The sequence below is a fragment of the Triturus cristatus genome, chromosome 12, assembly GCF_964204655.1.
Source record: "Triturus cristatus chromosome 12, aTriCri1.1, whole genome shotgun sequence".
In the NCBI taxonomy this organism is placed as follows: domain Eukaryota; kingdom Metazoa; phylum Chordata; class Amphibia; order Caudata; family Salamandridae; genus Triturus; species Triturus cristatus.
The window spans coordinates 457513103-457526603 of NC_140595.1; the positions used below are offsets into that span (position 1 = coordinate 457513103).

Here is a 13501-nt window from a genome sequence, read left to right on the forward strand (position 1 = left end):
ATTGTCGGATTACAGTCCTCGACTTATCTGCAGCATCATTATTTTGGAATATTTCATTAAGAAGTATTTTAATGTAAGTTCATCAAAAATGCAAAGGCTACAAAACGGAATTTCGGGAATAAGCGGCATCACAAGGTACTATAACATGCAAGGAACCTCACAGGGGCACACATCAACATGCATAATTATTTTTTTTGCTATTATCCTCCCAGTGTTGGTCGTAGCAGATTAAATAACAAGCATTTGCAATGCTATCGGTCTTGCATTTGTGAAAGTTAGAGCTATCGGGGTGGTGAACAACAATGTTTTTAACTTACTTTTTAGGTCTCGCCTGACCCAGCGCATGCGCTGGTCTGGCGAGACATTTTGAGAGGGCTCCAAAAAGTGCTACCAGGCCAGCCTAGAGCTGCAGTGCATGTGCGCGGGCGCCGTGCTTTTCCGCGATTACTTTCACTTTGCGGCCGCTTTGATGTTTGATCGCGATCACTTTAGCGGCCGTACGGCCGCTTGTTTGACTTGGCGTAATCCCCTTTTTATCCTTTTAATGCTTTAAAAAAAATGCCTGTTGATATGATGTTCTGTGTTCTTTTTTTTCCTTTGTCAATTAATTCATGTAAATTCGAAATGACAAATAGATAAATAAAGCTTTTGCAGTTGCCTTCTGATGTCGCAATTCCTTCTGCCAGAGTCAGAAGGGAAAGTTTAAGGCAGGTCACAGAACATAATTACAGTTTAAAAAATGAAAATGAAAACTTGTTGTTCCTCCTTCTGATTTGTGTTTCTGACATGAACGTTGTGAGAAGAAAGAAGACATTCAAGGCAGCACGTTTATGTTTGGGTGCTATGTGTCCTTAAAGAAAAGTCAGAATTCCTTAGGGGTTTGTACATCTTGTGAGTTGCCATATTTTTTAAACTGACGTACATTAAAATGATTATAATATTTTGGCACACATTACCAGCTGTTATTGGGTTTCGGTTTTATTCAAGTCTGCAACCAAACTTTCTTTTTTATATGAAGGAGCAAGACACCAAAGTCTTAAGGGCCTTGTGGGAGGGGGAATGCGCGACTCCTGCTTCTGGACTTTAGAAGAATATGGTAGTTATCTCGGAGTCCCATGCCCTTATAAAGGAACCTGACCTTTGGCTTTGTTTCTCTATATTCTCATGAAACTCCACAGTGACTTGCAATATCCTTTTATATACAGCAGGGCATGCTTGATCACATATATGGTCACGTTATTCCTTTTCTCTAGGGTTTGTTCTGTTCCTCCGATACATTTTCTGCTTGTAATAATGGACCACTTACCAAAATAAGCAAGAAAATAAACATTTAGCAGTAGAATGAGCACTTTTACACTCCTGAAGCGCGCCGTCCATGATCGGGCACCGCACTAACCCAGGAAAACACGATTTGGCTTCTTTACGCGACGAAGCGTATCTGAAGCGTTAATTTTAATTACATTTTTTTAAAAGCAGTGATCTTGGTGGGTTGGTGGTGGCGGGCAAGCAGTGTTGAGGGAGGAGGCCGGCACACCTAAAGCAAAATCAACTAAATAATAAAAACAAGTCCGACATAACATGAAGTGAGGTGAACGGCCCTGGAGCGGGGAGGGAGAGTCTTTAAAATATTAAGCGCGGCGTCCGTGATCTGGCGTGGCTCTGAGCCAGGAAAACACATTGACTCTAGTTTGCAGGAGAGCGTGTCGTGCCTGCAACAGCAGTTAGGAGAAAGTCATTAAGAAAATAATGCTCACAAACTGTAAATTAAACATATTGAGTAACACATTTAACAGGGGCAGTCCTCATGGGAGGTTACAACAGGAAACGAAAAGCATTGGCATAGCCAATAGGTCTCGCCTTTGGGACCTTATAAGTATTTAGCCATGCAACAGTTGCATAACTAAATACTTATAAGGTCCCAAAAACGAGACCTATTGGCTATGCCAAGTGCGGCCGCGAAAGTGATCGCGATCAAACATCAAAGCAGCCATGTGGCCGCGAAAGTGAAATTGATCACGATCAAACATCAAAGCGGCCGTGAAAGTGAAAGTAATCGCGGTAAAGCGCGGCGCCCGCGCACATGCACTGTAGCTCTAGGCTGGCCTGGTAGCACTTTTTGGTGCCCTCTCAATAAGTCTCGCCAGACCAGCGCATGCGCTGGGTCAGGCGAGACCTAAAAAGGAGGTACTAAGGAGGGACTATGAAACAAGTTAACCAATTAAACCATTTCCAAAAGACAGTCAAAGCAGCCAATAAAATAGAAGGTGGAAAATGGGCGGAGTTTAAAGTCCATTTTCAGAATACAACATGTCTCGAAGAGACAGCGCAAGCGCTGCCTAGGCGAGACCTAAAAAGAGGAGGAACGAGGTAGTAGTATTATGTGGTCATGTAAGTAATTAGAAGGGAGGGAAGGCATAGTGTCGCAAAACACATGTGGGTATTGATGGCAAAGTCCTTAATTAGTTTCCTTCACACTTCACTAATTGACACTTGTAAATAGCAAGCATTGGCTATGCCAACATGTCTTGCCTTTAGGACCTATTGGCTTTCTCAATGGTTTTTAGTGATGCTATACCGCATGGCTAAAGAAAAGAAAAAAACACACAAGTTACTATGACACAGCCACGTCAGTTTGTAAACAAGAGCATGCATTACCACGTATGAATGTGCCTATAAAATTACGTGGAAGATGAGCCACGATAGATCAGTAAAAAAAACACTAAGTGGAGCGCAAAAGTGTTATTTTCCCCCAAAAGCAAGTGGGGTAAGCAACACAGAGGTCTGTTCCACCAGCCCTCCGCCCTACTACCTCTCACTTGCCATTCATAAAGATCTTAAACTGCTTGTCTGTGTAGGACACATCCAATTTTTACCTCTCCAATTGGTTTACGATTACTTCCTGCTGCCTTTGCTATTCTCTATCAGTCCTTTACATCAAGACCAACTCCTGATACTCCTGTACTGCATGACTTGATTCCAGCATCTTCCACCTCTTTCCCCACCTGCTGCCTCTGCTTTCCCCCCTTCCTGCAATGACAGCTACATTGTTTCACCATGCCCTACTCCCTTTTATTTTTACTGTTTGTTTTGGGTTGTTATTCTCCTCGGTGATGCTTCTCCTGCTTTCTGTAACATCTGTTGCAAGTAATGCCTCGCTCACTGCCCATCCTTATTCTCACATCACTACGTCTTTCACTTATAATTGCAATCGACACTTGATTTCCCATTGTTTCAGGATGTTTCTCATTTGTGTTTTCCCTTTTTATTTTCATGTTAAAGGATTATTTGTAATTAAAAATTCTGTTAGCACACATAAATGTATCTGACATTTTGCTGCACATCTGTAACATTTGTTTCAATTGTCAAGCAGTTCAGCACTCTTGGAAGACGATCACGCCATAGGAAACTGCAAACAAATAAATTTCTAGATTGGACTACCAGCTGTTCCCTGGGGAGATATCAGCTGTTCATGTTGTGCATCTGTCAAGAAGATTCAGGCACGGCCTGACTGCAGCTGCCCTATCAAGCCTGGACAAGCGAGTGTGCAGAACTGCAGGGATCTCACACCGACAACTGCCCTCGCTGCAGTGACAGCATCTGGGATCTACCCATGCTGAGTGACAAGACACGGGGATTTGTCCTTACTACAGTGCCTTTGCACTGGGTATTGCCCATACTTCAGTGACATCACACCAACAGCTACCCACCCCCCATCAGTGTCCTCACGCTACAAGCTGCACTCATTCCAGTGACCTCATCCTGAAAGCTGCCCTTCCTGCAGAAAACTCAAAGCAGAGGCTACCATTACTTCACTGATGCCTCCAAGGAATAGGTTGTTCTGCAATAACTGCATGGAGAGACTCGCATTTCCACAGCGATGTCACAGAGCTGCTTTTACTGAAGTAAGATCAGAAGTCTACCTATGCTACCTACCTCCTCGAAATCTGGGCAAGTCCAAGAATTGGATGAGGTGGGCTCACTCACATAATGTAGCCTGCTTCATCAAAGGCTACCTCATCCCACACTTGTAAGATGATGTTACCAGGGCGGACTCCATCTCAAGGGGGACTGTCTTGAGGGAGATCTTTAAAATTCTTTATCTGGACCTTTATCTGGGACCCAGTTTTCCTAAATAAAAATACTTAGGGATAACCCACAAGAATTACTTTATTAGGCTGTACCCTTGATATGAGTAAAAATAAAGGCATTTGTTCAGAGGATGTTATTGGGTGCCATGGCCCTTACGTACCTCTGTGGTGTTGACATTTTTCTACCCACAATTTAGCCTAAAAAAGGCCTCAGGCATTCATCAGGGCTTTAAGGATCCCCATGTTATTCTATTTTGTGAATGTACAAGAAAGGACCTACCTCTCCTTATTAAGTCAAGGGTAAATTAACCTGAGTAGAGGGGAAGATAAAACATAGTATTAAGGTAGACAGTCTGTTCTAAAAACTACACGAGCATCACAAACCCAGTATTTACACATTGTACCTTCTACTGTGAGGTCACAACTAGAGTAAACTATACTGCAATTACATGAGGCAGAAAAGTGCTCTTACTGCAATGCCATTACCCCAAGAGTCCTTACTGTATGGACATAGTGATAATGCATTTAAAACAGTTAAACCATGTGGCCACTGCCCTTAGTACAGTGACTGGCGGGGTGTTACCAATAATTCTCTAAAAACCTGGATAATAGCAAAACACGACAAGACTTGGCAAAGTAAATGGATATCACCTACAGGATCTATTTGCTTTTCCAATAACTTTTAGCCATGCTGTAAAATATATCCAATACTGTGTAACATTGATGAAATAGGATGAAAGCCTATTGTACAATTTTGTAGATGCGCAGACCATGAATACACAAGCCTACTTAGTAAAATGGCCACTTTTCCTTTTTATCTGCAGATCCAACTCTGATCTGCAATTAAAATTGGGAAAAAAAGCATAAAAACTATTTTTGGAAAGCAGGTAGAGGACAGTAACACAGGGGGAAAGCACGGAGGGTGGAGGAGAAAAGCAAGTGAGCGCGAGAGAGCAATGTGCAACTGGGATGGGGGAGAAGCACATTGGTGACAAAACCATGCTGGCAGGAGGACTCCATGAGGGTGAGGACATCACTAAGGGGTATGGCGGAGAACCACTTGGCCCAAAGAGAGCAGCATGGGGCGTGGGTGGGGAGAGAAGTACACTAGGGAGACAGATTGCAAACACATGCACTGTTGTGAAGGGCTTAAATAAAAAAGTAGTGCATAAAAAAAACAAGCAGTGTAAGGACATAGTAATGCACCCATGGTACAAGAAAGAGACAAACAAAAGAGGCAGGTAAGTCCACCCACATTAATAAATAAGACATTCACAAATGTGAGGGACAAGAAATCCAATCAATGGTAAGCAATAGGCGGGCTCTAAGCTCACCGTAAGGTAATAAAAGGTCTAGCAACAGACAGCACAAGTGCTTTCTACGAGGCTAGACCTAAAAATGAAGGGAGTAGCAACAGAAAGCCAAGGCAATACTCCAAGCAGAAAAATTTAGCACAGAAACAGATTTAAGTACTTCACTTGATAAACAATTCTACCATAGAGAATAGTCCTATAAACATGAAGGGTTCATAACACCAGGAACACCATCCTGAACAAGTTTTTCAACATCTACTGTGCAGCTGTGATGTAGGTGGCTTAGCACTGATTAAGAGTGTCTTGTTGCACTGCATTTACACAGTCCATTGTAGTCTAGAGTGCATACCTCTAACATCTTCGTGCTTTTTGAGTGTCATATTCTTGGGTCGCCCTCGCCCCCGACGGATGTGGTCCGACTGGCTGTTGGAACGCAACCTTTTCCGGTTCTCTAAATCTTTATTCACCGTGTAACTGATTCTCTCTCGCCTTCCTCTCTCTCTGCGTCTCCTTATTTCGGATTTGTGCTCTGTTTAGAAAAATAGATTTATGGAAGTGGTCAGTGCTGTCAGACAGGTCCTCCCTTCTGTACATTAAGCGCGGCTGCCTTCACACAGTAACGAGTCGGAGATCATCACCGGGCAGAAGAGAGTTTTCATAGGCAAAATGTTATATTCAAGTTTTATAAATCGAAAAAAAAAAAAAAATATACAACTTAGTTGATCCCTTGATTTTTTTTTTCCAACTTCTCATTCAACCTTTCACGTCTATAAACTCCATTCTACTGGAGACCTTATAACGCCTTTTACGATTTTATTTGCTAATTACTGTAACTCGTGCGTTTCATGCATTAAAGCGCATTACCCATGGAGAGAGTTCTGGTTTCAGATCAGTCTGGCAAAGGGGTTGAATCATAGATGTAGGATACTCATCAAGATCATTTCACAAACTAAGAACTGCCCACCAATCAAGGGGTGGGTGGGGAGGTGAGGGGTTTCTTGTCCAAGTCTAAAGAGGCCATGTTGCAGTAACAGGCTACTAGCGCACACCTGTTGAGTCTTTGGTAATGTGCGTGTAATATGTATGACCCAGGGCCAACATAAACGCCACCATACTGGTGTAAATGTCTTCAAAGAGGAACTTTTTTGGGTACATAGGAACACATTCGCGATGCGTGGATAGGCCTTATTAGGTTGAGGCTAGTGCAGCGCGAATGCGCTGCTCTAGGAGTTGACCTTTAGAAATCGGTCTGCACTTTTCAAGCACTCGTGCTTGTGGTGGCATCCACCTTGCAGGAGCGAGCAGCGACGCGCAGGGGCCATCTGTTTGTAATTAACGTGGCCGCACGCGCTTGTTTATATTTCTTTACTTTCCCTTCCACAGCCTGCCTCACCCTCTCTTGTCAACCAGTTCCTTTTAAACAACTTTGTGGCTTTTTTGATCGCTGCCAATTACTGTGCTACATATCTAGCAGCTGCACTTAAAAAAAAAAATCTTACTTTGTTAAAAGTATCTGCTAGCATGTATTTTTGTATAATACACTAAAACAGGGGCTGCTCTCTACACACACACCATATAAACAAGCGCTCTCTCCTAGCACATGCTGCCTCTCTTCTCAGGTTATAGGAAGGATGAAACTTCGAGTCAGCCCTGCTTTCATTTGAACCTGCGGCTGCTGCGTGTGCACAGATTTCGGGGGCCATCTACAATATCAACACAAGTGCACAATACTGAAACATATCAATCTATGGATATTAGCAATGAACTTCTAATGGACTGGTTTATGATCAATACAGATGTGGAAGACTTATCCGATGCACTTATGCCATATTTACCGAAGACATGTGAAGTAATATTTTGCAATGGCATTATTAGAAAAATATTAAAAGATATTGCAACAGAATGAATATATTTATAAAACATGCATAAATGTACATCATAAATATTTTTTTTCCACTCAACTTACTTTAAAGTACTAAAAATGTAAACTAAAAATTCTTGCTATGAAATTTAAACTAACAAACATTTATCATTTATTCCTGGACAAACTATTGCCAATATCTTCGGTTACACACTTATAAGGTGCTAGAAAAAACAACACATATTAGCAATGCCAATAGCTCAAAAATAAAATCCAAAATACCAAGCTCTAATTGGGTGTTTTATGTATGCTAAAAAAATATTACTGCACATTGCTCAGAAGGTACATTTTGTATTTTTTGCCTTTAGGCTACTTTAGCATTAAAACTCATTGTAAAGCTGTTCCACATTTTCTTTTTAAGCAAAAAAGCTAAAACAAGATTTTTCAGTAGCACACAATTCTTTACTTTGTAGTGGTGTTTGGAAACATAGTTATGCTATAAAAACATGGCCATAGCCAATACGTCTCGCCTTTCAGAACATACAAGTATTTAGTGATCCGGCAGAATATAATTGGTGCAACAACATCAACTGTTGCATGGCTAAACACTTATAAGGTCCCAAAAGAGAGACCTACTGGCTATGCCAATGCTTGTTAAATGCATGTCAGATTAGAAGTCGGTTTTCTACATAATACTTAAATATTGAAAACTGTCTTTCCGTGAAACAAACAAATAAAAACACAAAAAAGCAAAAATATAATAAACGTGAAAATAACTATTTGTTTCCGATTGTTCTGGTGGTGTGAATAGCCCGGGCGCGAGGTGCTGAAGGATTAACTGGTTCTGGTCAGTCGTCTCAGTCCTGGCTTTACAGCCCAGTGGGAGGAGCTGGAGGTCACTTGGGGAACAGGCTAGGAGGGCAGAGGAAAGCAAGAATACACAACGTGCGTTTAAAGCCAACACAGGGTGCAGCTTTGCCTCTGAAAAGCAGATGGGTCAAAGAACTGCTAATGATAGAAAACCGAGCGAAGGACTGCGAGGACAACACGGACGGTGAAGGTCGGTCAGGAAAACGGTTGTAGGAACGGAAATGAGGAAAATGAAAGGCTGAAAGGAAAAACAGGACGGGGGGAAAACAAGAGGACTAGAATAAAGGGGGAATGAGGGATAAGATCAAAGGGAGTAAAACAATAATCACAGAGGACACGAGAAAAAGGAGCGAGATAAGAGCAGAATATGGAGGAGGACTGGGAGTAAGAAATAAAAGGTGAAGGCAAGAATGGAGGAAAAAGACGACTTGGCACAGCAAAGAATATTCGAAAAACAAGGAAGGAAAAAAAATAAAGTGGAGGACATGAGTGTAGGAAAAGGGATGAGGAAAGAGTAGAAAAAGGGCAGGGGAGAAGAAAAAAGAGTAAAGTAGGCTGAATAGGAGGAACCGGAGGTAAGAAAGACAAGGCGAGTAGAGAAAACAGAAGGGATGAGAAGAGAAGTATGAAGAATAGAAGGGGAGGAAAGGACAAGAATAATGGGGGGGGGGGGGGGAAAAGAGTATACACATGGTGAAGGGATGAGAAGGGCTAAAGAGAAGGTGGAAGAAGAGCTGGAGAAAGAACTATTAATTTGCCAAATATTTAAAGACAACCTAGCCCTCAGTACTAACCAAACAATGATTAGCGAAAGATGGTGAGCAACTAATTCGGGCCACTTTTTTTAAGGGGTGCCCGGGCATATATTTGTTCCTCGTCTGACCAGCATCAATTAAAAGCATCATCCCAACATTTTTTTCCTCAGATTTTACGAAAAAATGGCGTAATTATGAAATGCAGATCAGGCGTTAAGGCCATCATTCTTGGCAGGATGCGGAGACCACGTACCCTCCTTTACTTCGCCTGTACCATACAGACATAACCGCACCACAGAGAATATCATTGCATCTGGCAGCAATCTCAGCTGTGTCACAATTACCAATTCCTGATACTAGTATGCGTTACTGCAGGAGTATTTAGACTACAGCAGGTTGGACGCATCAGTTGCTACATGCGGCAACTGCAGCATCTTATAAAATACCACACAGATAGATCAAAAGTTCTTCTTGCAGAAAAATAATTCCTGGCTGAAATTAACCGAAAACAAATTATCTGCAGCACAAGCAGATTCTCCTTAAATCTTTCAGTGTTTGGTCAATACACCCAAGTTCCAAATATTAGCAGTTGAATAAGGTGTCGTTTTTTCCTTTTTTAATACCTACCTACATTTGATCTTACTTTATGTAGTGATTCTCTTGGATTTGCAAATATACACTGTGAATAACATTTTATCACAATCAACTGTATAATTTAAGGCCACGATTTAGATTTTGTTTTTTAAAATGCATGCCTGAACTGAAATAGTCTCCAACTTCATTTTCATCTATGTGTGTGCGACTTCACTGCCCATGCTATAGTCATAAAAGGTGTTCAACTCGCTCCTTTCTCCTTCGATCACTTGTGCAGCACATCTTAAGTAGGCCTGGGTGGTAAATTCTGTTCAGCTCGCGGAAATTTGCGGAATTTGGGTAATTTTGCGTTCCGCGGAGAACGCGTAATTGCCAAAAATTCTGTAATCCGCGGCTTTGCAGATTTTTTTGCTTGTTCGCACTTTCAAAATGCGTGTTCGTGAGATATTTCCCACCGAGCACGCAAACCGCGTTCGTGAACAGGAAAAAAGCATTGCGAACAGGCGGAACAAGCAATTGCGCGTGTTCGCGGAACTCTGCGTGCTCGCTGAGATTTTGTACCATTTCGCAGAGTTTTGCATAGCGCGACTACGCAAATTCCACCCACCCGTACTCTTAAGTCCCTTAGATGGGGGCAGCAAACGATGGACTGCTTGCTATGTAATGTTATATTAACAAAATCTATATAACACACAATCACCAAAGGACTACAGGCGCTATGGAAAGTGAGGTTTAGAAACTTACCAGGAGGGCAGCTCCTAGAGAATGATAATTAAGGGGAGAATGACTGGAGAAAAAGCCAGGTCTTCGATTGGTATCTAAATTTCAGTAGCGAGCTGTCACATGGAAGCCACTGAGGCAAAATTCCAAAGTTTAGTCACAGTAGATTTTGTAGACGAGACAGAGGTAAGCGCAGCTAAAGGGAATTGGCACAATGCAAGTGCAAAGTTACTAAAGCAGTGACAATGCCTCAGTGGTCAGGAAAAAAAGACTTAAAAAAAATTCTGAGATGAAATGAACTAGGACACGATTGAGGAAACCTGGTCAGAAAAGATAAATGGCTGTCAATCTGGACGCTCAGGCCTTTTAAGGATTTAACTGGAGGTGGAAGAAAACCAGTGTCAACAGGAGTGAAGTCAGATGTCCCTATGCCCAATTACAACCAGGAGCTCAGTCTAGTCTGCGTTAAGCTTTAACTTACTGCTCACTGTCCAATAAATGTCAGACAGCTGGAACACCCAGTGGGATCTTTACCTAGACGCAGCAAGAGTTGGATGTCAGTGTATATTCCGCATCCAATCTCTCCAACCCCATCTAGTAGGATGTACTTATGCTGAAGGAGAGCGCAGCACCACAAAGAACTTTGGGTCCAGGCACAGATTAGCACAGGCTCAACACACCTTCATCGTAATGTATATTCAAGCTGTACAGATACAGGTTTCTAGATATTAGTGGAAGATTTCCAGATGCCATCTATTTATGCATTTCTCTCAGTCAATTTGTGTTGCATTAGGTGCACTCTTACAAGAGGCACACATTGATAAACTACTAAGAGCGCAGTCTTTGAACGCATTACACGGTGTTGTTGTGTGTTGCTGCTTGCAGATTAAACTACTCAAAGCCAGTCTTGGTGCTTTGACTCTACTCCTCGCAGTTGTGATAGAGAACTTCTATTTCTGACTCCATCTACTTGGTGAACTAACTTATGAGGAAAATGGGGGGGGGGGGGGAGGGGGGGGAGGGGGTCGGGTGAGCGAAGGAGGTTAGTTACTGGTCACACCCTTTCTCCTGAGGGAAGAGCGGGGTATCTTCCTTCAGAAGATAGTTGTTAAGTTTGGGATCGAAGGGGGCACAAAAGCAGCCACTCCTTTACTTCAGATTTTGGATTCTTAGTCTCTATGTTAAGGTTCCCAGTGTGCGGGTCACAGTAGTACAGACGACAATTCCCACTGTTAAGCCAATTCCCATCATTTTTGTGGAGCATTTGTTTTATTATTATTCGCACCCAATGGGCTAATGCCTTTATCAACAACATTAATGTTACCATCTGCAGTAATGCGGCACAGCTGATTATACCACTGGGCAGTCTTTCCACTTCTGTGATGGATGACCGAGGAGAATACGGAATTGATCGGCTTCGATTCCTAAAATGCCACTCCTGAGGAAGGCTGGCTGGCTCCTGTGAAGAATGTTGGGTCTTTTAAATAAAAATAAAAAAATATATATATATAAAAAATACTTTTGTGTTTATACTCTGTTAGACATCTCTTTGTGGTGCATGTGGGACCCAGTCTCGGTGTGCTTTAGAGTACCAAACTCAGTGATTTGTTCATCAGAAAGGTCACAAAATAGGGCCCAATAAAGTCCAGTTTAGCATAGACACCATAGTGAATTGTGAATTTCCCCTTATTGAACTATCTCAGTAAATAGAAATGACATTTTACAACAGAACACTTAACTCAAATGGGACATCAAGAAAATGACAGACCACCCAGTAATTACAATTACCTATGAATGCATCTAACATAGCTTTCCTAGCACAGAGGTCACGCCAACCCTATATATAACTAACCATGCAATTTTGAGCGCTAATTTATACCCCAACACGAATGCAAACACTAAACTACACTCAAACTTCTCTACAATTTTAATATTTTTGGCATGTTATATTTAGACTATATATTGTCACTCTGGAAAAACGTCAGCATTTCACGGTTCTCAAAAACAGGAAAAACTGGGTTTAGGGACCGTCCTGAATGTCGGTCTTTGCAAGGTGATTCATTTGCTCTTCACTTTTGTTTTTTCTCTGACGAACTGCCACCCTCCCCCTTCGCCTTCGCCCCTCCCTGCTCCCCACAGGACTGCTGCTTGACTGTTGCACGCTAACGTACAGTGTGGTGGTATGTACGTGTGCGTTCTATCGGTAAACAGAGCTCTACACAGTCTACCTGTAGAAACAGTTTAAACCTTCTCGCAATGGTAGGCAGGTCTCCCTACGGAATCGCTTGGTGATCAGAAGAGAATATTTGACTTATGAACTAGTCGCAGACCGGTTGTACAGTGATCATAGCGAACAGTAACTAGTATCTTAGTGGAGAAAACATTAAATGACTCCTGATCAACAAAGCTAAAAGACACAAAGAAAGGGGGGGGGGGGGGGAAATGTAGTTACATTTTCCAATACTTGAACTACAGTAGATGCCAGCCAGCAGTGATAGAAGATGCTGTTCTGACACAATCAGATATGATCATACTGTAATAGACTATTTGAACAGTGTTACATTTCCATGACTGTTTTGTATAAAATCAAACAATCTCAAGATGTGCCAGAGGACAAGAAAGTTACAAATTAAAGTGGTGAGCTCTCATGCTTTCGTATATATGGACAAGGGTACTATCCCAAGTAAAGTGTTAAAGGATGAAAATAGTGCAAGAACTGTGCTAAAAGATGTATTATTTACTGTTCAGTGGGTTTACAACCCACCCACCCACCTCATACCATTAGTTTTTTTTTTTGTCATTATTTGCAATCTTTCGATTGCTTCCGTAGGCTTAATGTCCTGTCTTCTGTTTGCTCCTCCCTGGAGCATGAACCAAGTACATGTTTTCTTCCTAGTCTTTGGGCAATGCACTTTTTGTAATTTTATTTTTTTTAAAGGGTTTCTGCAATATTCCTGGACATGCAATGTGCTTTCTTACTTTTACCACAGGCTTACTTTGTCACGTTTTCCCCAGTGTGTTTTTTGCTCGTGCTCAGTGTCAAAGTTAGCCGACAACAAATAAGTGCCATTGGGCCCAGTCTGTAACCGAAAGCTCAAATTAAGTACTGTGTATGATACAGGTAAATCTGTACATAATGAAGCTCGGACTCTGCCACTATTTACAATGAACAGAACAATCCATAAATCAAGGAGGTGGTTTTGGGCCACGTTGGAATAATGAGGTAAAGAGAAATTCTATAATTTTTCTTGGCCAATTGGGAGACTGACACTAAAATAAATAAATTAAACCACCCTTTAG

The 13501-nt window shown here is 41.8% G+C and overlaps 1 protein-coding gene across 1 annotated transcript in view; it reads right to left on the bottom strand.

Moving 5' to 3' along the window:
- HDIP1 (HDAC and MIER1 interacting protein 1) overlaps positions 1 to 13501 on the bottom strand; it is a 77348-nt gene that overhangs the window by 23709 nt on the left and 40138 nt on the right. The window contains exon 3 of the mRNA XM_085637585.1: positions 5751 to 5930. Coding sequence (XP_085493711.1) covers positions 5751 to 5930 — 180 coding nt within the window. The remainder of the gene's footprint in view (positions 1 to 5750; positions 5931 to 13501) is intronic.